A 22,519-nucleotide genomic window follows, 5' to 3' on the forward strand; every position below is an offset into this window, starting at 1 on the left:
GAAGAAACACCCACCACACGAGGATTCTTCTCAGATCACGCTTTACTGAAGTGCATTTGGTTGAAGGAGAGCACATGAAGCGAAGGGGGGCAGGAAACGAGGAAGCAGGAGAGAGAGAGAGAGAGGGACGAGAGATGCTAGAGAGAGACATGAGAGAGAGAGAAAGAGAGAGAGAGAGAGAGAGAGAGAGAGAGAGAGAGAGACACTAGAGAGAGACCCGAGGGCACAATGGCGGCTGCTTATATAGGGAATTGGCACACGGGTCGCCCTGTGATTGGCTGCCACCATCAGCTGACACCAGACTGCATCGAGATAGGCCTAGGGACACATATTCACTGTGCCTGCGGGAAGCGGGGGACATGTAGCTCTCAAAGGCATAGCCAAATATGGGGTTGTTTATAACCAACAAGACAGGATGTGGTGCCATCTTGTAATGGCGATCCTGTCCGGCTCACTACAGATCTTCTTGTCTTAGGTTTGCTTCCTACCTACTGTGACCAGTGTAGGGTCTGTCAGCTCAAGAAGGGAGTCTGGCTTGACTTTCCAGAGTGAGGAGTATCTTAAAGAGACAGAACCATATCTAACAGTGATGTCGTGCCTGTCCATTTGGAAGCTCCTTTAAGCAAAAGTGGAGAGCTGTTGAACTGTTGGGAGGAATCCCTAAAGGTTTGGGGCTTCCTTGAGCTGTTGGGGTTCTGGGGGACCATTTGAAACAGAGAGACAGGGTGTTGAGATCTGCTATGATTGATGTAATCATGAAAGCATGAAGTCTTCACCAGTTTGGTACCCCCTAAGGGAGAAATGTGGATGTCTCTTATAATCTTATACTTTTGGTTGTGAGCCTAGTTATTAATGGCTGCATCTCTTCAGCCCATAGTCTCTTATAATCTTAAGATAGGCAGCCAGGCGGTGGTGGCACACACCTTTAATCCCAGCACTTGGGAGGCAGAGACAGGCAGATCTCTGTGAGTTCGAGGCCAGCCTGGCCTACAAGTTCCAGGACAGGAACCAAAAACTACGAAGAAACCCTGCCTCGAAAATAAAAAAAAAAAAAAGAGTCTCTAAAACAGTAATGGGGTAAAAACCCAGTCTCTGGCCCTGGATCTCCTGAAGAGAAAACTCTGGCCCAATCTGGGTTGGAGCATAGGTTATGACCCCTACATTTGATAGCATCACAAGTGTGCCTCACCCTGTCTTCCTTCTGTGTATGTCTTCATAGATGAGTTTCATATGCCTGCCCTTAGTTCATTGTTTTTCAACTGGGGTGTTCATCTTTTTTCTTGTTAGTCAGAAATAACTCTTTGTATATTAAGGGTATACACTTCTGCCATTTTCTCCTATGGAATGCACTGATACTCAGTGTGCTTTCACTTTTGTTCGTTATTAGTGCGGTGATGTGAGCAATGGCTGTGCTACATTCACAATTAAGTCTCAAAATCACAAGCACTAAAGAAGGTGGGTACCTCAAGTCCACAGTGCAAATATCACTAGTAGCCCCAACCATGTCCAAGAGGATTGACTGACAAAGGTGGTAGCCACAGAGAAAGAAAATAAATAAGAGAGAAAACAGGAAGATGGATTCCTCTGGCAATGTCTCCCCTGTTATGGGGAATCTTCTCTTCCTAGAAAGTTCTTCTGTCTCTGCAGAACTTTCTCTGAGACTTTCCCTCCCATGTTTTCCACCATCTCCCAAGAACTCGAGTTCTACGAAGCAGTGACAATTCATAAGGCCCAAAATACTTTCATTCCCAAACATAAACCATTCTTTCCACTACAGTGTAGGATTCTATTACTAAACTAACAATACCTCAGGGTATATGACTCCAAAATTATCCAAAGAGGCCCTGCCAGGGATGCACAAGACTGCAGGCATGACGGCTCAGTCCCAGCTACCTGAACCAAGCCAGGTACCTGTAGCCATCTGTTGCAGCCCGGGCCTGGAGTCTACAGTGTTCCACAGGCCACTGAAGTGTCTGTCATTGTCTTTGGTTATGATTAACAGTGGAGCTACATTTGAACTGATATACTGGATTCGTTCTGAGTAAACTCCCTAACATTAGAACTCCGACAGTAAAATGAGAAAGGCCATCTTTCTAACTCACTAGGAAGGCGAAAGCCTACTTTCCTTTCCTGCTACCTACTACACGTTCCCAGACATCCTCCCCACGGCTTCCTCATGGCCTTGAGCTCTGTGGGTTGTGGTATACTCTTCCTGTGTAAAGCCCGGCAAACTTAGAGGAAGCAGAATTTCCCAGGTTGTTCACTTCCTTTAAACACTGCTGACACACCCTCCGTCCTTAGAGTCGCTAAATGAGATCCACATTGTCACCTACTTAGCAAAGGAGGAAACTGGGGTTTGGGTGATTGAGAAGTTTCTGCAGCCGCATAACTTGCCAGCGCCCAGGTGTGTCATGCTAGCTGCAGCCCGTCCACTCTCACCATGTCACACCTTAGCCTGCACCCTTGGCTAAGTACTCTGTGCGCATTTCCCCCTGAATCCTTCAAAGTAGCACAACTTGATCCCTGCTGATGCAAGGTCAAAAGAAGCTACCGCATATATTATTACCTCATCACTGCGGGGCAGGCAGTGGGCAGGAAGCAGGGTCCAACATGGCCTTACTCCTTTCCAACCAGCCTCTCACAGCTAGGTCAATGGAATGGAGGCCTCCCCAGGAGCTCTGGAGTCCACTGTGAAAGAAGACCAAAAATATTTGCGCTACTTTTGTGACCCAAAATATTCAGCTGAGAAATACTTCTGAAACTTTCTTTTCCTTTCTTATTTTCAATAGGAGTGTGCATTCAGACGCATGCTGAAACTGCGACCCAGGACATCAGGGGAGCAATGATGCTTTGAGTAGGATTCTAATAACTCAAGGACTATGAGCAACGATTAATAACTAGGACACAATCAACAGGGTAAAGAAATAGCTACGGAATGGAAAAAAAAATCTTCGCCAGCTATCCAGGGAATCAGGATTAACATCTAAAATATACAAAACACTGAAAAGAATCACAAAAACAGAGAACAAAAACCTGAATGGTAAGTGGGTAATGAAACTGAATAGACACTATCAGGAGAAGAAGTATAAATGGACACTCAATAAATGAAAACATATTCATCGTGTTCAGGGAAATATAAATTAAAGTGTATTGATATTCCCTTTATCTGTCAGCATCAATGAAAAAAAAAAACAAACCACAAATGTTAGTGGGGGTGGAGTGGGGTTAAGATACCCTAATTCAACCCAGCTGCCTAATAAATAAATTGCAATGCAAATTATTCCAGGAACTATGGAAACAGGTGCTCCTCAAAAACAAAACTCATAATTCCTACATGATCCAGTCACACAGTTCCTGGGTTACACCAAAAAGAATCAAAGTCAGATTGCCATGGAGAAGCCTGCACACCCACGCTTGACACCTACTGATACAGTGAAACCTACAGAGCTGTCAAGTGACAGAGTAGGTAACATCCCAGGGCCCCCACACAGTGGCAGTGCCTCAGAGGTTGCCATGGGGGTAGACAATAGGAGTGACACATGATATTTCTTAGGAGCAGGCATCCTCCATTCCTCCAGCTCTGGTATCCATGCCTATCTCGCCATTCAGGAATGAATGAAATAATTTATAGTGATTGCTGGATGTGCCAGCAAATAATACGTGCTAAACTAGAAGAATGGCAACCAGCCAGGGCTGAATTTGCATGTGGTGGAGCCATGTACTACCCCACCTCTTCCTTTCCCAAAATCCAGGTCCCCAGTTTCCTTGTAGAAAGTGAGATTTGTCATCCTGCAGCACCAGTACACTGGGTGTGGTAGGCGGTCCACACTCAGGCTACTTCCAGGAAAGGGAAACTCCAAAACTTTCCCAAAAATGCGCCTTGCCAGCAAACCTTTGCCAAAGAGCTACGGAGCGATCTGGTGTTTCTTTCCTGGTTCACATCAGCACTCTGTCCGGCAACACCTTCTGCGTGTTGCTGAGATGTTTCCTAAACATTCTCACTTTATCCAGGGTGGCTCTTCCCAACGGGGTCACAATGTCCTACAGGGCAATAATCAACCCTTGTCAGCTGCTAAGATAACACACTTACCCAGAAGATGCTCGGGTGCCTTGGGGTGAGGCCCTGGGCATCATTTAAGAGACATCATCTGCAAAGTCATTGTCCCCCAGAATCTCAGTACAGTGTGGCTAACAGTCTGGACCAAAGTACAGAACATCACAGTTTCTACTTCTTCTCATTTCCTCTGCCAAGGTCAAGAGCACAAGCATCTTCCACCAAAAGTAGCAAGGCAGACAGATGCCTTCAGAACAGCCTGGTCCAGGAGAGACTGGAAACTTCTGGGGGTCGGGCATGCCTGACATGTGCCCCAGTGCAAACGTTCGGTTACTGTGAGCCCTCAAGTCTAGGGATATTCAAAAGAAGGTGGTTAGACACTAAATAAATAGCCATGTTCAAGGAGAATTAACTCTAGAGAAGCCATCCCTGTTGATCACTCTCATGTTCTAAACAGTGGTTCTCCACCTTCCTAATGCTGTGTCCCTTCAGTATAGTTCCTCGTGGTTAACACATGACCCCCAGCCATACAATTATTTCATGGCTACTTCATAACTGAAGTTTTGCCACTATAAGAACTGTAATATAAGTATCTGATATGCAGCTCCCAAAAGGGTCAGGACTCACAGGCTGAGAACCATTGCTCTAAAATCATATGCTATGCAGCAGTCTTCAGATTGTTTCGAAAAAAACGCTATCATATTTAATCCAGTCCCTACTATGACTCTTCCTCCCACAGAGGGGTTGCAGCTGTGGGGAGACATGGCAACTTGACAAGTGTATGCTGCTAGGAAAAGTTAGAAACCCATGTTCATCAGGAAGCGGTCCTGCATGCGAACTTCCTGTCCTTGCTCACCAGCCTAGCCAACTTGTGCTTTCTTCTCCTTGTTAGTATAAACCCATGGCCAACACCTTCCTTGGCATTTCTCATGAGGACTGACTGTGTTGAAATATGTGAAGAGGTAAACATACCAGACAGAAGGCACATAGTCACCACTTAGGACAGGGTGACATCTCTCACTCTGGACATTTTCAGTTATTTCTGACATTTTATTTTGCCTGTGCCAGCTCATCCCTCAACGGGACTTTTGAGACCCTGAAGGTGTCCTCAATCAGTGATCCACCCATGCCCAACCAAAGATGTTTTGTTCTTGTAAAGTTACACCATCCTTCTAGGTGGCAAGATGCTCTCTGTGTCTACTCTATGCTTTCTGACCTAGCACTGACCAAAGAAAGGCATTCAGTCTCTATACCTCCCACCAACCAGGTCTAGCCATCATTTTAAAAGATAAAGAGAAGCTGGGTGGTGGTGGTTGTGGTGGTGCATACCTTTAACTGTAGCAATCAGAAGGCAGAGGCAGAGGCAAGTGGATCTCTGAGTTCAAGGCCAGCCTAGCCTACTGAGTGAACCCCAATGCAGTCAGGGCTACACAGAAAAACCTTGTCTCAACAAACAAGATAAAGAGAACATCAGAAAGGACTCACAATTACCTTGAGGTGACCTTGATTCCAAAGGAAAACTGTAGCCCCTTAAAACCACATTTGTGTATTTGAGCTTCTCCCGTGCGTTTCTCCCGGGTACGAGCCCATCTCCACCATAAATGCTACTTTAAAGAATCCCCTAGGGGAGCTGTCAGCAGCACTGTAACAGGACAGAAGCTGTCTTTTTTTTTTTTTAATCTCTACTTGCCATCAATGCAAACTTGTCTGAAAAGATTAAGAAAATCCTCTCTTGAATCATACACATGCTGACCTTTGAACCCAGTCTCCCGGTGAGTAACTGATGTCTCTGGGGTGTACCACAAAGCTCCTTGGCTGTGTCCGTGCCCTCCTCAGAATCCTCCTGCCACCCTCTGCAGTGATCAGCCCTTGCAGTACATCAGGACAGTAGCTCACCCAAGCATCTCAGCGCCTCTGAGCTCTCACGCACGTCTCAGTGTTGAAGTCCAGGGACTTAACTCTCAAGAGCCCCCCCCAACACACACACACACAGCCAATGAGAGCTGAGTCTCAGAAACCTTCCTGTAGAAAAGCAGACAGTTCTCATATAGATTTCTGAGGCCTGCTTAGGACATCCCTGGACGACAGGCCCTTGCTGTGACACATCCACCACCATCCCCCCACTCCAAGCATTTGTGTTGTGCCAGGGGAACCCAGTGTCACACTGACCGTCAGGAAATGGGTAGTGAGGGCTTGCCATCTGCCTGGGTCGCTCTTTTAAAGGGCATTATGGAGACCTGAACTGGGACAGATGTCTGTGTATCATTGACACTTTGTCAGTTGGTGTAAACAACTAGTCAGGAAGTTTGAAACGGGGGTTAGTCCCTAAGCCTGGAGTATGCGGCTCCTAAACTTCTCCTTCAATGGTGAAAATCAAGTTTAGCTTTACTTCCCTCAAAGGACTAAGACAGAGAAGCCCAGAATAACCAGGTTTCATCTGGCCACAAGCCAAAGTGTGGCCACATCAAGGCTTAGAAGTTGTCACCACACCCGAGGTTAGATGGCTCGAGTAGCATTGAAAACATAGTTTCCAGAAAGTTGAGACCAAAACTCTCACACTAAACAAATATTTTACCTCAGGAGAGAAGGTTGCTTCTGAGTAGACTTGCAGCGTGTCAGCGGAGGGAAGAGTACTCATTCCACAGTACTCCAAAAATAAACAACATAAAGATTGAGCAACTAATACCGCGCTTTACCAAATATATTAAAGATCTTGGGAACGCTCCAGAAGGACAAGGGTTACCTAAAGACTTGTATGAAGAACCGGCCTGACTGCCCATATAGCTCAGAGCTGCTTCTGGGAGGACACCTACGCGCAGGCTTATCGGGCATACCACCAAAGATCACAGCAGGCAAGGCTGTTCCGTGGTTTCTGAGGCATCGCTGAGAAATGGAGTTGACAGTAAGACACGGGCAAGCCTGACCTGCATAGCTCTGGCGAAAGTTGCTAGAAAAACAACGCCCTTGGTTGTGCACAGGTGTCGGGAACAAGGACAAAGAGACCTTTCTCCCCACTGTGCCCAAGGCACGGAGCGCAGGTGGGGAGCTACGGGGGACTGGAGGCTCTTACTAGCGGACATTCCTCCAGCCGCCGAGTCTTCTGCTCTCCGGTTTCCACGTCTTACACAATTCGTCTGACCTAATGAGAGGAAAACCTCGCAGAATTACAAACAAAAGGGCGCAAAAAAAAAAAAAAAGTGCTTTGTAAAAACCGCTCTGCGCCCGCTCTCTGCACACCGGGACAGACACTCGGGTTTGCTGTAAAAGGCCTTATGTTCACAGCTAATATCAGTCTGACTCACACGTCATGAGGAGAGGAAATACGGTCACTCCTCAGAACTGCCATGGTCTCAGACCTGACAACCCCTAGGGCCTAAATTTTACCACAAAACTGTTTGTGATCACGAAAAATGCTCCTTAGATAAATTGATAATGCTGGATCTGTACCAAGAAAAAGCAAAATGAACCTGGAGTTGCTCACCTTAGGAGAAGTCCAGGACACTCGGAATGGAATTACAGCAAACATTCTTAAGATTTCAAGTAAATGTGGGTCCTTTATAAGCAATGGCCTACTATTGGCACACACCTTGTCCTGTATACTTGAAACCATCTCTAGAAGACTTACAAGGCCTAATATGTGGTAAGTGCTACTAGCTGGGTTGCTACATTATATGGGAAAGAATACGGAAGACATCCCCATGAGTTTATTCAGATATGATTATTTTTCTAAAATAACTTTAATCTGCTTTTATTTGAACCCATAGATATATACCTATAGATTTGTGAGCCTGATTACAAGTAAATTTAGACTATGACTAGCTTCTATGTAATCATAAGCCCTACAGAAGCATCCTTATTTTGTGGTTGATGAAAACATCGTTCCTGTTTCCTTCAGGGAGACCCAAGGTTGCCTTGTCTCCAGGCAGTACCACCAAACCCAGCTTTACTCTGAGTGTAACCTTGAAAGTAACACATGGATTGATATGATTCAGGCTGATCTCTTTCCTGCTTTTCTTGAGCAAGTTAAAAAAAAAAAGTCACTTAAAAAATTTTTCGACTGCATTTATTTAATGGGTGGCACACACATGTCAAGATCAGAGGACATCTTGTAGGAGCTGGTTCTCTCTCTTTACCATGTGATCCCTAGGGATCAAACTCAGGTTATCTGGCCTGACTATAAGCCCTTTCACCCACCCACCCCACCATCTCTCCCATCTGGCATCCCACCATTTAATAGAAGCTACATTTTATTATTGCAATGGATATTTTCACAATTACATGGCTAGAAATAATAGTTCCATTTACATAGAATGGAATACAACCTGCTGAGTCGCAGACTCAGTAGTAATTAGCAAATTCAACGAAGTGTCCATATTATTTGGAAAAAAAGATGGGCCTAATAAAAAAGATCAGGAGTTGAGGCTAGCACAGGGGAGGAGTTTAAGGTCAATTTGGCCTCCCACACAATTCTTTGTTTTATGGTTCAAGTATCTCTCCTGCCTTCTTTACAGTCAAAAGACTAAATGAAAAGCCAATATACAGTCATAAAATTCTGAGCCAACTGAGAGTTAAAACATTATCTTCCAAATAGGACCAGTTCCGTTGACTGCTGTGGAGAAATAGCCAGAGTATTTTGTCAAGAGAATCACAGAGGGCTATAACTATAATGAGTATTTGACCCTGTGTACAGGAAGGAAATTTCAATAATGCTGTATTTCCTGGATATTTTAAGCGGTCTGTGTCCAAAGATGAATTCAGCCATCTCCACATTTATATGTTGAGGTGGCCTAATTCCCCTGCCTTCCCCCATGCCTGAGAATGAGACCACATTAGATAAGACTCACAAGGGAAGTGAATAAGCTTAAGGTCTTAGAGCCAAGGGTGATGGTGTGCACCTTTAATGCCAGTGCTCTGGAGGCAGGGGCATGCAGATCTCTATGAGTCTAAGGCCATCTTTGTCTGCACAGCCCAAACTATCTAGTGCTTCACAGAAAGACCTTATCTCCAAAACAGATGAGGGGCATCTTTAGGGTGAGCGTGGACTCTGATCCAATGTGGCTGATGCGCTTATAACAGGAGATAAGGATTCAGACACGCACGGAGGATGACCCAGGAACAAGATTACCACCTGCGAGGCAAGAAGCAAGGCCTCAGGAGAAACCAGCCCTGCTCACGCTTGATCTTGGACTTCCAGATTTCAGAACTAAGAGAAAATCACAATATGTTCTGTGGCATTTTATGTGACAGTCCTTGAAAACTAAAATCTGTCATCTCATCGTTTCCCACGGACAGATGAAGGACGACGTAGAGAAACAAGGATGAACACGAATTTTGTGAATATGCCTCCTCTCACATAAAACCATCCTCTGACTGCAAAACCAGGTCAGTAACACATAATTATGAAACAAGCCGGGGAAAGTGGAATAAACAAAGGGTAAGGCAGCAACCAGTGTTAACTGAATATCAAGCTGGCAGCTTAGGCACTAGAGGCTAATTATCTCAAATAACTTCGGATTTGGCAATTTGACTATGTGGCCAACGGAATCTAAGCCCTAAGGGCCAAACACAGTGAGGAAGGAAAAGCCTTGGCACTCCAACTGCTTTTAGTTATCACACTGTTACTGATTTAATTGGGATGATTTCCCAAAATAATAATAGATAAATTGAGATAAGTAAAAACACATTCTAAGAAATTTTCAAAGAATTAAGTATTATATTTAGAGTTGAGATTTTTATACACAAGAGTGATGAAGTAGACAGGCAGTTATGCTGGCGTGATAGGCAACATGGAAAAAAAACAGATGAAATCAATAAAGATTTACTCCGCAAACCTTTAGTTAAATAAAAAAAAAGACTGTCTTAGTCTCTGATCCATGGCTTTGAAGAGACACCATGACCAAGGCAACTCTTATGACAGGAGGCATTTAGCTGGGACTTGCTTACAGGTTCAGAGGTTTTAGTATATGCTACCATCATGGTGGAGAGCATGACGGTATGCAGACAGGCAGACAGGCAGTGCTGGGGCAGTAGCTAAGAGCTATATCCCGATCTCTAGGCAGGGAGAGAAAATTGGACTTAGCATGGTATTTTGAAACCTCAAAGCCCACCCTCAGTGACATGCTTCCTCCAAGAAGGCCACCCCATTCCACCAAGGCCGCACCTCCTAATTTTTGTTATGCTTTCAAATAGTTCTACTCCCTGGTGACTAAGCATTTGGAGACAGGAGCCTGTGGGGACCATTCTTATTCACACCTCCAGAAATACGAGGTATGTATTGTGTCTAAGGAGAAAACTTTCTTCCTAGCACTGCCCACTGTAAAGCCCTAGAAGCACTAACTGTCCCAGGAGCAGTGAACATGGGTAGAGCCCATATTTAACCTAAATACACTTGTTTAGCAAAAGGGCTAGAGGCTGAGTATAGCTCCATCAGTAAAGTGTTTGCCCCACAAGCACGAGGACCTGAGTTCATTCTCCAGAATGGCAAGGAGGCAAACATGATTTCAACACTGGGGAGGCAGAAACAGGTTGATCCCTGGGGCTTCACTGGTCAGCCACCCTATCCTGATGCATGAGTTTTAAGACAGATGAGGGTTCCTTCTTTAAAAAACAACGTGCCAGGCGGTGGTGGTGCACGCCTTTAATCCCAGCACTCGGGAGGGAGGCAGAGGCAGGTGGATCTTTGTGAGTTCAAGGCCAGCCTGGTCTACCAGAGCTAGTTCTAGGACAAGCTCCAAAGCTACAGAGAAACCCTGTCTCAAAAAACAAAACAAAAAAACAACAATAACTGATGTGGGAGTGATTTCTTATTAATAAAGAAACTGCCTAGGCCCCTTGATAGGCCAACCCTTAAGTGGGTGGAGTAAACAGAACAGAAGGCTGGGAGAAAGAAGCTGAGTCAGAGAGTCGCCATGATTGTCCCACTCCAGACAGACGCAGTTTAAGATCTTTCCTGGTAAGCCAGCTCGTGGGCTACAAAGATTAATAGAAATGGGTTAGATCAATATGTAAGAGCTAGCCAATAAGAGGCTGAAACTAATGGGTCAGGCAGTGATTAAAAGAATACAGTTTCCGTGTAATTATTTCGGGGCATAAGCTAAGCTAGCCATGTGGACGGCCGGGTGCCGAGGACGCAGCTCCGCCACTCTTATTTCAACAAATAACAACAACAAAAAAAACCCCACAAGGTTGATGGCAGCTAAAGAATCAAACCCAATGTAGATCTCTGGCTTCCGCATGTGCATGCAACAGACACATACACGTACATGCACACACCTATATCTGCATACATACATACACACTATATAAATACAATAAGTAAATGCGAACAGTCCTTAAATAAATAGAACATATCAGGTTTGGCATGGTAAATGTAAACTGACCCTGTAGTAGTATCATGTCATTAGGAACCCACGAGGGTTGAAATGGATTTATACCAAATGTATTAAAGGCCTCCTAGCACATGGTGATGCATATATAAATGTGGGTGTACATGCATGCAAGAGAGCACATGTGCACACATGCATATGTTGTATGTGCACTTGCCACAGTGAGTGGTAGAGGTCAGAAGACGGCTTTGCAGTTCTTTCCCTCTGCTGTGTATTCTAGGGACGGATATCAGGTGGCCAGGCTTGTTCTTTCACCAGTGGGCCATCTCACTGGCCCCACATCTTTATCTTTAATAAGGCTTATACTTTGAGTATCTTAGTTAGGGTTTCTATTGCTGCAGTGAAACCCCGTGACCATAAAGCAAGTTGGGGAGGAAAGGGTTTATTTGGCTTACACTTCCACAATGCTGTTCATCATTGAAAGGAAGTCAGGACAAGAACTCAAGCAAGGCAGGAACCTAAAGGCAGGAGCTGATGCAGAGGCCGCAGAGGGGTGCTGTTTACTGACTTGCTTCCCCTAGCTTGCTCAGACGGCTTTCTTTTAGAACTCAGGACCACCAGCCCTAGGTTAGCACCACCCACAATGGGCTGGGCCCTCTCCATTGATTACTAATTGAGAAAATGCCCTACAGGAGCTCATAGAAGCCTTTCCTCAACTGAAGCTCATTCCTCTCTGATGACTCCAACTTGGGTCAAGTTGACCCACAAAACCAGCCTGTACTGTAACTGATCCCTTGTCAACGGGACATACAAACACATCACTATTAAGCTACAATCCTTCTTTTCTTATTCACTCCCAAGACCTCATATTAAAATCATAAATAATTTTAAAATTCCAAGTCTTTGAAAATTCAAACACATTAAAATTTCAGTCTCTTTAAAATATTTAAACTCTTTTAAAAGTTCAAGTCTTTCATCTGTGGGCTCCTTTAAATATCAAAATTAAACACCGATTCAAGAGTGAAGAACCAGGGCACAGTCACAATCTGAACCAAGTTAAACCCAACTCCAACAGTATAAATAACTCCATGTTTGGTTGTCTGGGATTCACTCATGAACTTCTGGGCCCCTCCAAAGAGCTTGAGTCACTTCTCAGGCTCTGACCTCTGTAGCACACAGCCTGTCTTCTCGGCTCTGGCAGGCTCCACTCAGCGGTGGAGCGGAGTGTGTTCCTGTTCTTGGTGGTCCTCCTCTGGTGCTGACATCTCCAGAATACTGAGGTCTTCTGCTGCAACTGGGCTGCACTTTTACCCACAGCCTTTCAGAGTCATTCTTTCTGGTGCCTCAACTTCTTTGCATGACCCCTTCAGTCCTGGGCCTTCAACTAAGGCTGAACCTTCACCAGTGGCCTCTCCTGGCCCCTCACAGCGCCAAGCCTCAGCTACTCTTCATGCCTTTAAAACCAGTACTCCTGGGTGAGCCTTAGGTATCACTGAGTCCTACTGGCAGCACAAGCTACAACCTGGGCTGCCTCTGGAACGCAGCTTTGAGGTGCTCTCAGAAAACGCTTTCCAGGCTTCACCTTGGTGATGCTGGCCTCCTCTTAATCACCTTTAATTTCCTAGCTCCAGCTGACCAGCATCAGTTCTCCCTGCAATGTAAAGGTTTCGCTTTAGCAGTTCTGGTGTCTTGTCAACCCCAGCTGATTCTTCAGGCCCAGCTAACCAGAACCACAGAATCGTAAATCAAAACAACGAATGGCCCTGAGAGAGTCTTTAATATTCACTCTCAAATTTCACAAACCAGGCCTCTGTCTTCTGTACCACTCTCAACATTCTTATCTCCTAAGCTCCTAGAGAACGTCCCACCGAGGTCTCAACACTCACTGACTTTTCTAGGCCAAAGTTCCAAAGTCCTTCCAAAATCCTCCCAAAAAACACAGTCAGGTCTGTCGCAGCAATGCCCCACTACGCTGGTACCAACCTGACTTAGTTAGGGCTTTTATTGCTATGAAGAGACACCATAACCACAAAGCAAGTTGGGGAGGAAAGGATTTATTTGACTTATGCTCCCACAATGCTGTTTATCACTGAAGGAAGTCAGGATGGAACTCAAGCAGAGCAGGATCTGGGAGGCAGGAACTGATACAGAGGCCATGGAGGGGTGCTGCTTACTGGCTTGCTTCCTCTGGCTTTATACCAGCATGGACTACAAAACCCTGTCTCAAAAACAAAAACAAAATAAGCAAACAAAAACTTAGGTTATAGTTCAATGTCAAAGTGCACTTGCAGGCCCTGGATTCAATCCCCATCACTGTGAGAAGAAAAACAAACAAACAAAGAATCAGAAAAAAAAAAAAAACAAGAAACGAGGTGGGGGAGACATAGTCAAACAAGGCGCTCACAGACAAATGCTGATCTTTTAAATATGTTCCAAATTCTTTATAACAAGTATATAAATGGATTCTTCATAGTTGTAAATGGATAGATGATAGATAGATGATAGATAGATAGATAGATAGATGATAGATAGATAGATAGATAGATGATAGATAGATAGATGATGGATAGATAGATAGATAGATAGATAGATAGATAGATAGATAGATAGATGATGGATAGATAGATAGATAGATAGATAGATAGATAGATAGATAGATGATGGATAGATAGATAGATAGATAGATAGATAGATAGATAGATAGGTGATGGATAGAAATATAATTTTCTTCAAAGCTCCGCTGCAACCTTTCTTTCTTTTTTAACTTTCTTTCTTATTCTTTGTGTCTTTCACACCATGTACCTCCATCCCATTCATTTTCTCATCCCTTTGTATCTGCCCTCTGCCCTTGTAATCCCCACCCTAAATAAAATAAACTGTAAAAGAAAAATATAGAAAAATCAATCTCCTCGTGGAAGCTGTAGTATGACACAGTGGATCACACAGTAAATCCTTTTATCCATGTATAACTTTACTTGCAAGTGTTCATTGCCATCATTGGTCTGGTTCAAGGACTCTAGTGTCTGCTATACTATCAATGCTGGGCCCCTACTGGGACTCCTCTTGGTTATGCTGTTGTTGCCCTGCGTCGTGGAGATCTTGCAGCATTAGGTCTGCAGGACTGGTCCCTTCATGTGCTCCAGCAGATGACAGATGTGGTGGATGTTGGGGTGGATCAGCTCATAATCCTGGTTCTGGGCCTGGGTAGTTGCTGGGTTGGCCAGCTCACCAGCTCTCCCTTGTCCTGATCATCAGGATGAGCTCTACTTCACCCCCTGCAGCTCTACTTCACCCCCTGCAGCTCTACTTCACCCCCTGAGCTCTATTTCACCCCCTGCAGCTCTACTTCACCCCCTGCAGCTATGAGCAATGGGCAGGACCAGTTCTGCTTTCACATCCTCAGGGCGGGCTCTCCCGCACCTACCCTATCAGGGCCAGCTCTACTGTGCTGCAGGAATGGTAGGGAGCACTCTTGAGTGCTATAGCTGCTGAGGGGCAGGGCCAACTCTCCCACTCTTAGGACCTCAGAGCCAGTTCTCCCATCTGCCTCGGGTATTGATGACTGCGGGGAGGGGACACCGTCTCTCCCCTACCCATGCCATCACGTGACAGATGCATAACGGGACAGCTCTCCCATGCTCGCATCTTCGGGGCTGGCTTGCCCACACCTCCACCAACAGGCCATCACAACCTTTCTTACATCATCTGCTAAATACACTCTGTCCCTCCAGACAACACAACTATCCAGTCCCACCAGGTGTCCAAGCAGGAGGCTTGTGACTTTCTCTTTCTGAATAGAGGTTGGGGTGCTGGCTGTAGATTAGGAGTAAATGGCTGAAGGAAATGGCTCATTCACCCAGGGATTTTCTTCTCCCTTTCCTGGTTTACTTTACACCTGGCAACTTTTCTGGGTTAGCCCCCCAGAAAATCCACCATCTGGGATTCCAAAAACAAGTCTCTCCCTCCAAAATGATCTCCTTAAACTCGAAGACACAAAAAGCACCCCGGAGAGTCTAAAATCTGGTGACTGAGGATATTATTAGTATTAGTGCTAGTGTTCGTATTATTGCTCTGTGTGTCTGTGTATGTTCATGTGTGCGCTTGTGCATAGGTGTGTGTGGGTATGAACGGGCCATTGCAAATGAGTGTGGGGGCTAAAGGCGACTTCTTGGGTACCTGCTTTGTTTGTGTTTATTCATTTTAAGACATGGTTTCTCAGTGGCCTAGAGCTAACCAAGTAGGCCGCCTGGTGAGTCCTAGGGATCTACCTGTCTCTGCCCTCCCAGTGCTGGAATTAAAATGGTTTGCCACCAGAACCCGGCTTTATTTTCATGTTGGTTTGGGGAACTGAACTCAGGTCCTTAGACTTGCATCTTACTGCCTGAGCCATCCTCACAGTCTATAACATCGGCATGCCAGCCCTCTTCTGAAAGGCGAGAGTCACTTCATGGAAATGCAGGCCTCTTCCCATGATAAACATGAGGAAAGGTCTGATTTTTAACTTACTCTAGAAATAGCAACCTCAAAGTTAAGAGTTTTAAAGACTAGAGTTAAAACTTACGGCAAAGATACTCAAAAGATGTCTATTCTGATTTCAAATTGAAAGTTCAAAAAAACATTAGACAATAACAAAACTGGACTAAATCTGAGCAATGAAAATTCCTCAGATCTGGTCAGGATTGAAGGCTGGATCAATGCCCCCAGGATGAAAGCTGGGATCCTATTGTAATAAAGAAGCCAGGGGCTTTCTTTGTTTCCTGGAGAATACCTTCCCACACAATGCTACAGTAATTAGGACTTTGTCTCTAGGTTCCAGAATCAGGTCACTTTCTCAAACATCTCTAACTCTGTCTTGCCCTAGATAATCTATTTTTCATCTTTTCCCAATTTTTCTTTAGCTGTTTTCTCTCTTCTCCACCATTTTTAGGCCTGCCTCTCTGCCACTTGCATTCTGCAAAACCCACCACCTAGAAACTGGGTTCAGTTAGCCCAGTAATTCTGGTTCAATGGCTCCCCAAGAAGTCCCTTGTTGGTTGTAGTCCCTGGACATGAAGCACAAACTGGAGCTGGCATCTGGTCAGTCACCCTAGGCAGAGACCAGGATTATTGGATTCAAGCATGCCTCCAGCCAGAGGACCAAAAGGAGGCTGCTCAACCAAGACAAGACAAACAAACGGGCTTGGTACTATTTAAGTGCCTTTGAAAAGAAGTAGGGAAAGCATATATAAAGCTACCTGGGCCTTACCCACTAGTGCCATGCCCACACTGGTTTCTGTACCAATGCTTTCATAGTCCTCAGCATCTACAAGACAAACCATCCCTCCAAACTAGAAAGAAGTGGCCAGAACAGAGAGCCAGCCAAGCACTGCCCTTCTTCAGTGTTTTCACCCAATCCAGGGGAACAAAAGGGCCAGGCTTTGTCTGTCTTTGCAGAGCCCCTTTTCGGCTACCCAACTCCTGGTCCCCAGGCCAGGCCCTCTCTGAGCCCCAGAAACTACTTAACATTTTACCCTGGGACTCCTGGCAGTAGCCCTTTCTTTATGCCTGAAGCTTCTCCCTTCCTAGTCAAATTATACTGCACATTTACCTGGGGTCCCAGGTCTCCAACTGAAGGCTGTTTTAAGTTTACCTTCCCTTTAGATTCAGTATGACTGCTGACAAAGGTTAATAAGGAAAGAAACCCAGTTGTTTCCATAATTCTGGGCTACATGTGCTTCATGTCCAGGAGTACAATCAGCAGGAAGCCTCTTGGGGACCCACTGAACCAGAAGAATTATGGGACTAAGTGAACCCAGTTTCTAGGTATTGAGTCTTGTATAATGCAACTGGCCTAACACAAAGAAGAAGAGAGAAAACTGTTGAATGGCTCTGCGATCATTGTACTACATACAAGGCTCTTCACTATCCTGATGCATAAAGCAAGATGTCAGTGTTTCCAATGGGAGTCTATCCCAGTCTACTAAATAAATCATTGTTTTAGGGATTAAATTCTTTTCTTTCTAGATTAGTGTTTAGGAACTGGGAGTGAGGTGGGCTACCCTACCTGGCAACCATCAGTGATCCCAGACTTGGAATCTCCTCATGACCTTTCTGAGTCTCAACCCTCCTAGATGTATCTCCTCCACCGAAACAGGCATGAGTCCTCCTGTCCTGCCCTGCCCTGCCTACCCCCAGAGTTCAAACAAGGACAACCTTCATTAAGAACGTCTTTTATCCCTGGCCAAAGTAATGCCTTGCCTCCTTGTTCGGCTAACTTCTCTTCCCACTTCTCACTTCTTTGGCCGGGACCAGAGAACCATCCGTTCTCGGGCTAGAGCTAAGGCAAAACCCTCGAAGGTAGCTCCTTTCTGGGATTGGAGGGAGCCATTCCCCTCCACCAACACACACAGTTTTAGCTGCACACCAGATAAGATAGTAAACAGTAATGTAATCCATACGATAAAATATCAGATTCCTCCCTGGCTGTCATCCCCATTGCATTGTGAATGCCTTTACAGCTTCTTGACTGAAGATGACAGAAGCTAGTGCATGTTTTCCACACAAATGGTGGAAAGTAATAAAAAAAAACTTCAAAGATGCGCTCCCTCATAGTCGCAGCCTCCAAGCTATTTGCAACAAAAGCAGGAAAAAGGAGGAAGCTGGCGGTAGGCATAGGGTCAGAAGTGCACTCTTCCCGGTCCAAGGCCCCCTTTTCTTGGCGTATTGACACCGAGTTGGCGCAGGTCCGGAGAGTCCCGGGGATAGAAAGGGCCTCCTTTCCTGCTTTCCTGTCCGACACCAGTGCCACTGAAGCCAAGGCAAATCCTAGAGGATAGTTGAAGACAAATGGCGGTAAACATTCTTTGCTCTTGGCTGAGGCCCCAAAGAACACACGCCCTCCTGTGATTCTTGTTGATTGCCAACCCCAGGAACTGTAAGGCAGTGGGCTCTGTAAAAGGACTCAAGTGCAGGCAGAGCCTGGCACCCTTCTCACAACGCAGTCTTTCCCCGCAGAAGAATGGGGCGTTGCCTCTCTCCCCAGAGCCTCCAGCCAGGTATGACAAAATAAAAGTGAAAGTCGGAGGCTGACTAAGGAGCAAGAGGCACGATCAACCAAAAAGGTTCATAATTTCAAGCCCAGGGTTTTTTCATTGTTACAAGGGGGAAAGTTTGCCATGGAAAGGAATCGTAAGAAGGGCACGAGGCTCCAAGAAGAGGTCAATGCAAAGGCTGTTCAGTGAGGTTTCTGCAGTTAAACAATTCAGCCATCACCAGAGGGGTTTGCTTTCTTAAGAACACCCCCTTTGGTGTTTGGGCGGCTCTTGCTACCAAAAAAACGCACACCGCACGCAGCTCAGGATGGCGGCCAGACCTATGCAACGTCCCATTCCCTCAACACGGCCGTTTTAGGAGTCCCCATGGGGGTACCAAAATGTGTCAGCTCTAAGGGGTAGAGTAGCACGATCTCTCAGTGAATCCCCAAGGAGCAGAAACCCCCAGGGTGGCCGCTGGGGGCCAGGAGCTCCTACCTGCGCGGCGGGACGGGCGGGGCGGCAGCACAGGCGCACACCCCAGCCGCGCGCTCGCTCCCTATTGGTGAGACCAGGAGGGCGGGGCCGGCCAGACCCAAAACAAACAACCTGCGCCCGGAGAGACTCTGTGGCCGCGCCGCCGCGTGGCCTCGGCCTGGTGAGCGCCCGGGGGAGCGGCGGCCACCTTGTTCCCCCACCCCCTGACCGTGGGCGCCCAGGCCCCGCCCCCGCCGAGCCGCCGCAGGGTTATATTGGGCCGGACCGAAGGTGGAGGCGAGATTCTGCTGCGGCCGGCCAGCGCGGACATGCTGCCCGGGACGCCGGCGGTGGCACGGCGGCTGCGGACGCGGTGGCCTCGAAGATTGGGTTCCATGGGCTCTCGAGGCTAAAGAAGTCTTATCCTCAAGAGTAGCGGGTACGCCATCGGACGTCAGCTCGGTGCCTGGAGGACGCCTGCCTGAGATCTGGACGTCCAAACAAGAAATCCTTCTGGACGCCTGGACGGATAGCAGATGCGCCGGTTTCTTCCTCTCAGAACGGAATCCCGAGGTTGCCCTGGCACCCGCCCCGCCGGGTGGCCCGTCATCCCTCGCTTTCTTTCCGCCTAACATCTCTAAACCTCGGAGTAAGGACAGTACTGCACCAACTTTTGCTTCTCCTACCCTCAATACATCCAGTACTCACAACCCTTCCAAAAAATAACATTCCAGCGGAAAAGGACTTTCCTACGGAAAAGTGCCTCTCTCAGAAAGAGACAGGAGCGGTACCTCCGGCCCGCGAGATCGCCACCCCGCGCGCCACTCGCTTCCTACGACCTCGCAGGAAAGGGGTACAGCGCCGGACGAAGAAGCACCAGCGCCGGCATGAAACTGGAGGTGTTCGCCCCACGCGCCGCCCACGGGGACAAGACGGGCAGTGATCTGGAGGGGGCCGGCAGCAGCGACGCGCCATCTCCGCTGTCTGCGGCTGGCGACGACTCGTTAGGCTCTGACGGGGACTGCGCGGCCAACAGCCCAGCGGCGGACGGCGGTGCAGGGGATCTGGAGGGCGGTGGCGGCGAGAGGAGCTCGGGTGGCGGGCCCAGCTCCCAGGACGGTTCCGAGGTGGCCGACGACAGAGCGCAGGCCTCCGCGACAGGGCCGTGCGCGGGCAGCGTGGGCAGCGGCGAGGGCGCGCGCAGCAAGCCCTACACGCGGCGACCCAAGCCCCCGTACTCCTACATCGCGCTCATCGCCATGGCCATCCGCGACTCCGCGGGCGGACGCCTGACACTGGCCGAGATCAACGAGTACCTCATGGGCAAGTTCCCCTTTTTCCGGGGCAGCTACACCGGCTGGCGCAACTCCGTGCGCCACAACCTCTCTCTCAACGACTGCTTCGTCAAGGTGCTGCGCGACCCCTCGCGGCCCTGGGGCAAGGACAACTACTGGATGCTCAACCCCAACAGCGAATACACCTTCGCTGACGGGGTCTTCCGCCGCCGCCGCAAGCGCCTCAGCCACCGAACGACAGTCCCCGCGTCGGGGCTGCGACCCGAGGAAGCCCCACCCGGACCCGCCGGGAGCCCGCAGCCCGCGCCTGCCGCCCGGTCCTCCCCGATCGCGCGCTCGCCTGCTCGCCAGGAGGAGCGCTCCAGCCCGGCGAGCAAGTTCTCCAGCTCCTTCGCCATCGACAGTATCCTCAGCAAGCCGTTCCGCAGCCGCCGCGACGGAGACGCGGCTCTAGGGGTGCAGCTGCCCTGGGGAGCGGCTCTCTGCCCGCCTCTGCGTGCCTACCCCGCGCTCCTTCCCGCGGCGCCGGGCGGCTCCCTGCTGCCGCTCTGTGCCTACGGCGCGGGCGAGCCCACGCAGCTGGCGTCGCGCGGTGCCGAGGTGCAGCCCGCAGCGCCCCTGCTGCTAGCACCCCTGTCCCCCGCCGCCACCGCAACCAAGCCATTCCGAGGTCCCGAGACAGGCGGCGCGGCGCACCTGTACTGCCCCCTACGGCTGCCCGCGACCCTGCAGGCGGCTTCGGCCTGCGGTCCGGGCCCGCACCTGTCCTACCCGGTGGAGACGCTGCTAGCTTGAAGTGAGCTCTGAGCTCAGCAGAGGGCCTGGGGTAGGATCGGGGACTCCATTTGTTGAGGAGGTTGCTATGCAGGCTCCAAGGCTGTGCACCTTCCACTTTCCAGAGGAATAGAGTTGTTTGTTTTGTTTGTTTTTAAATCTCCTTCAGACGTGCCTTAAAGTTAAGCATTTTGACCCAAGTGTTTTAACTTAGTCCGGAATAGTTTCCTTTGTCTTTTGTAAGGAGGATCAAAGCCCTTCTTTTCTATTTTTTGGCCAAGCCTGTCCTTTCCTGCATAAAAGCTTTCCTCTCCCTCCTACTCCTACTATTTTTGTTGCACCTTCCACTGATTTATCTTTCCCACCCTCAAAAAAAAGAAAAAAGTACATCAGGGAACCACTCCATGGGATAAATGATATGACTACTGTTTGGGGTTTGGGGGCCCCGTTGGGTGTGAGCATGCGGTGTTCACAGGCGTGACTGAATGTGAGAGAGCTGTCAGTCTTCGGACATTTTCTCTGCTACCAACCAATGCTTCACTGTGCCAAAAAAGGGGGAAATGTTGTTGGGTTTTGTAATTAAATTATTTATATATTTTTGGAACCTGAATTGAAATGTTGCAGGCAACGGCTACAGCTTTATTAGTGGTTACCTAACTGTGGTCTTCTTGGGCCAAGCAATTCTTTAAAGGAGAAGTTAACATTATGTTTGTGGGGTGCCAGGGCCACCACCACTCAAAACCAAGTGTGATTTTTATTTTAATATTATTTGTGTCTGTGTATATATTCATGTATAAATTTTATGAAGCCCAGGCATACTGCTTGTTTTTTTAATAAAATTTACAATTGATCTACAAAACACTTTGTGGTGATAGACTGGGGTAGAGATTTTTACCACAAGCCCCCCCCCCCACACACACACACAAAAATGGGTTCAGAATTGAGTCTCAGAAAACTTCATACTGGGATCAAAATATTTGTGGTTTTATTTTCAGATATTGCTTTACAATATCCAGGATAGGTCTTCCATCAATAGGGTTCCCTAGATCAAAGACATGCAGGAGTTAGCACAAGGCATAGATCTGCCTATCTTGCTCCCCTAAGACTCTTGAAGCAGGCCTGTTGAGCTATGCAATGAGCTTATAGTCAGGTGAACATTTTCAAGTCAGTTGACTGAAGCTTGAAACTGAATCTTGGCATAAAATTAATTCAACACACCAAAATTGCCTTCAGGCAATTTTCAGGGCAACTTGAATGTTAGTGTTTTGTTTTGTTTTTATCAAAACAAAACTACCTCTTTTAGTGAAATAAAACATTTGCCTGGGTGTGAAAGAACACGTGGGTGTGGACACTGATTTCTTGGTAAGCTCAAAAGCAACAGGTCCCTAACAGTTTGCGCACTCTGGAATTCTAAAGAACCATGCAAGGGGTGAGAAATTCAGAGAGAAGAAACTTGGGCTTCCTTGCCATCCCTTCCATTCTTGGGTAAATAAGGCCTGTCTTATCCCTGACTGTAAGATGACCTGGAATTTATACATTTCAAGGTGAAGAAAGCAATGAACCTGTTGGAGGGTGCTCCTTCTT

General features: G+C 47.4%; 1 protein-coding gene across 1 annotated transcript; it reads left to right on the forward strand.

Annotated features, from left to right (window-relative positions):
- Nucleotides 1-19,156: 19,156 nt before the first annotated feature.
- On the forward strand, nucleotides 19,157-21,744 carry Foxq1 (forkhead box Q1). The gene has a single exon (XM_005355005.2). The coding sequence runs from the start codon at nucleotides 19,754-19,756 to the stop codon at nucleotides 20,954-20,956; it is 1,203 nt and encodes a 400-aa protein (XP_005355062.1). The 5' UTR covers nucleotides 19,157-19,753; the 3' UTR covers nucleotides 20,957-21,744.
- Nucleotides 21,745-22,519: the final 775 nt, after the last annotated feature.

This window comes from Microtus ochrogaster, chromosome 16 (assembly GCF_000317375.1).
Source record: "Microtus ochrogaster isolate Prairie Vole_2 chromosome 16, MicOch1.0, whole genome shotgun sequence".
NCBI lineage: Eukaryota > Metazoa > Chordata > Mammalia > Rodentia > Cricetidae > Microtus > Microtus ochrogaster.

What these genes read in the sequence shown, in the direction of transcription:
- Foxq1 (XM_005355005.2), top strand. Translation starts at nt 19,754, where the DNA reads ATGAAACTGGAGGTGTTCGCCCCACGCGCCGCCCACGGGGACAAGACG.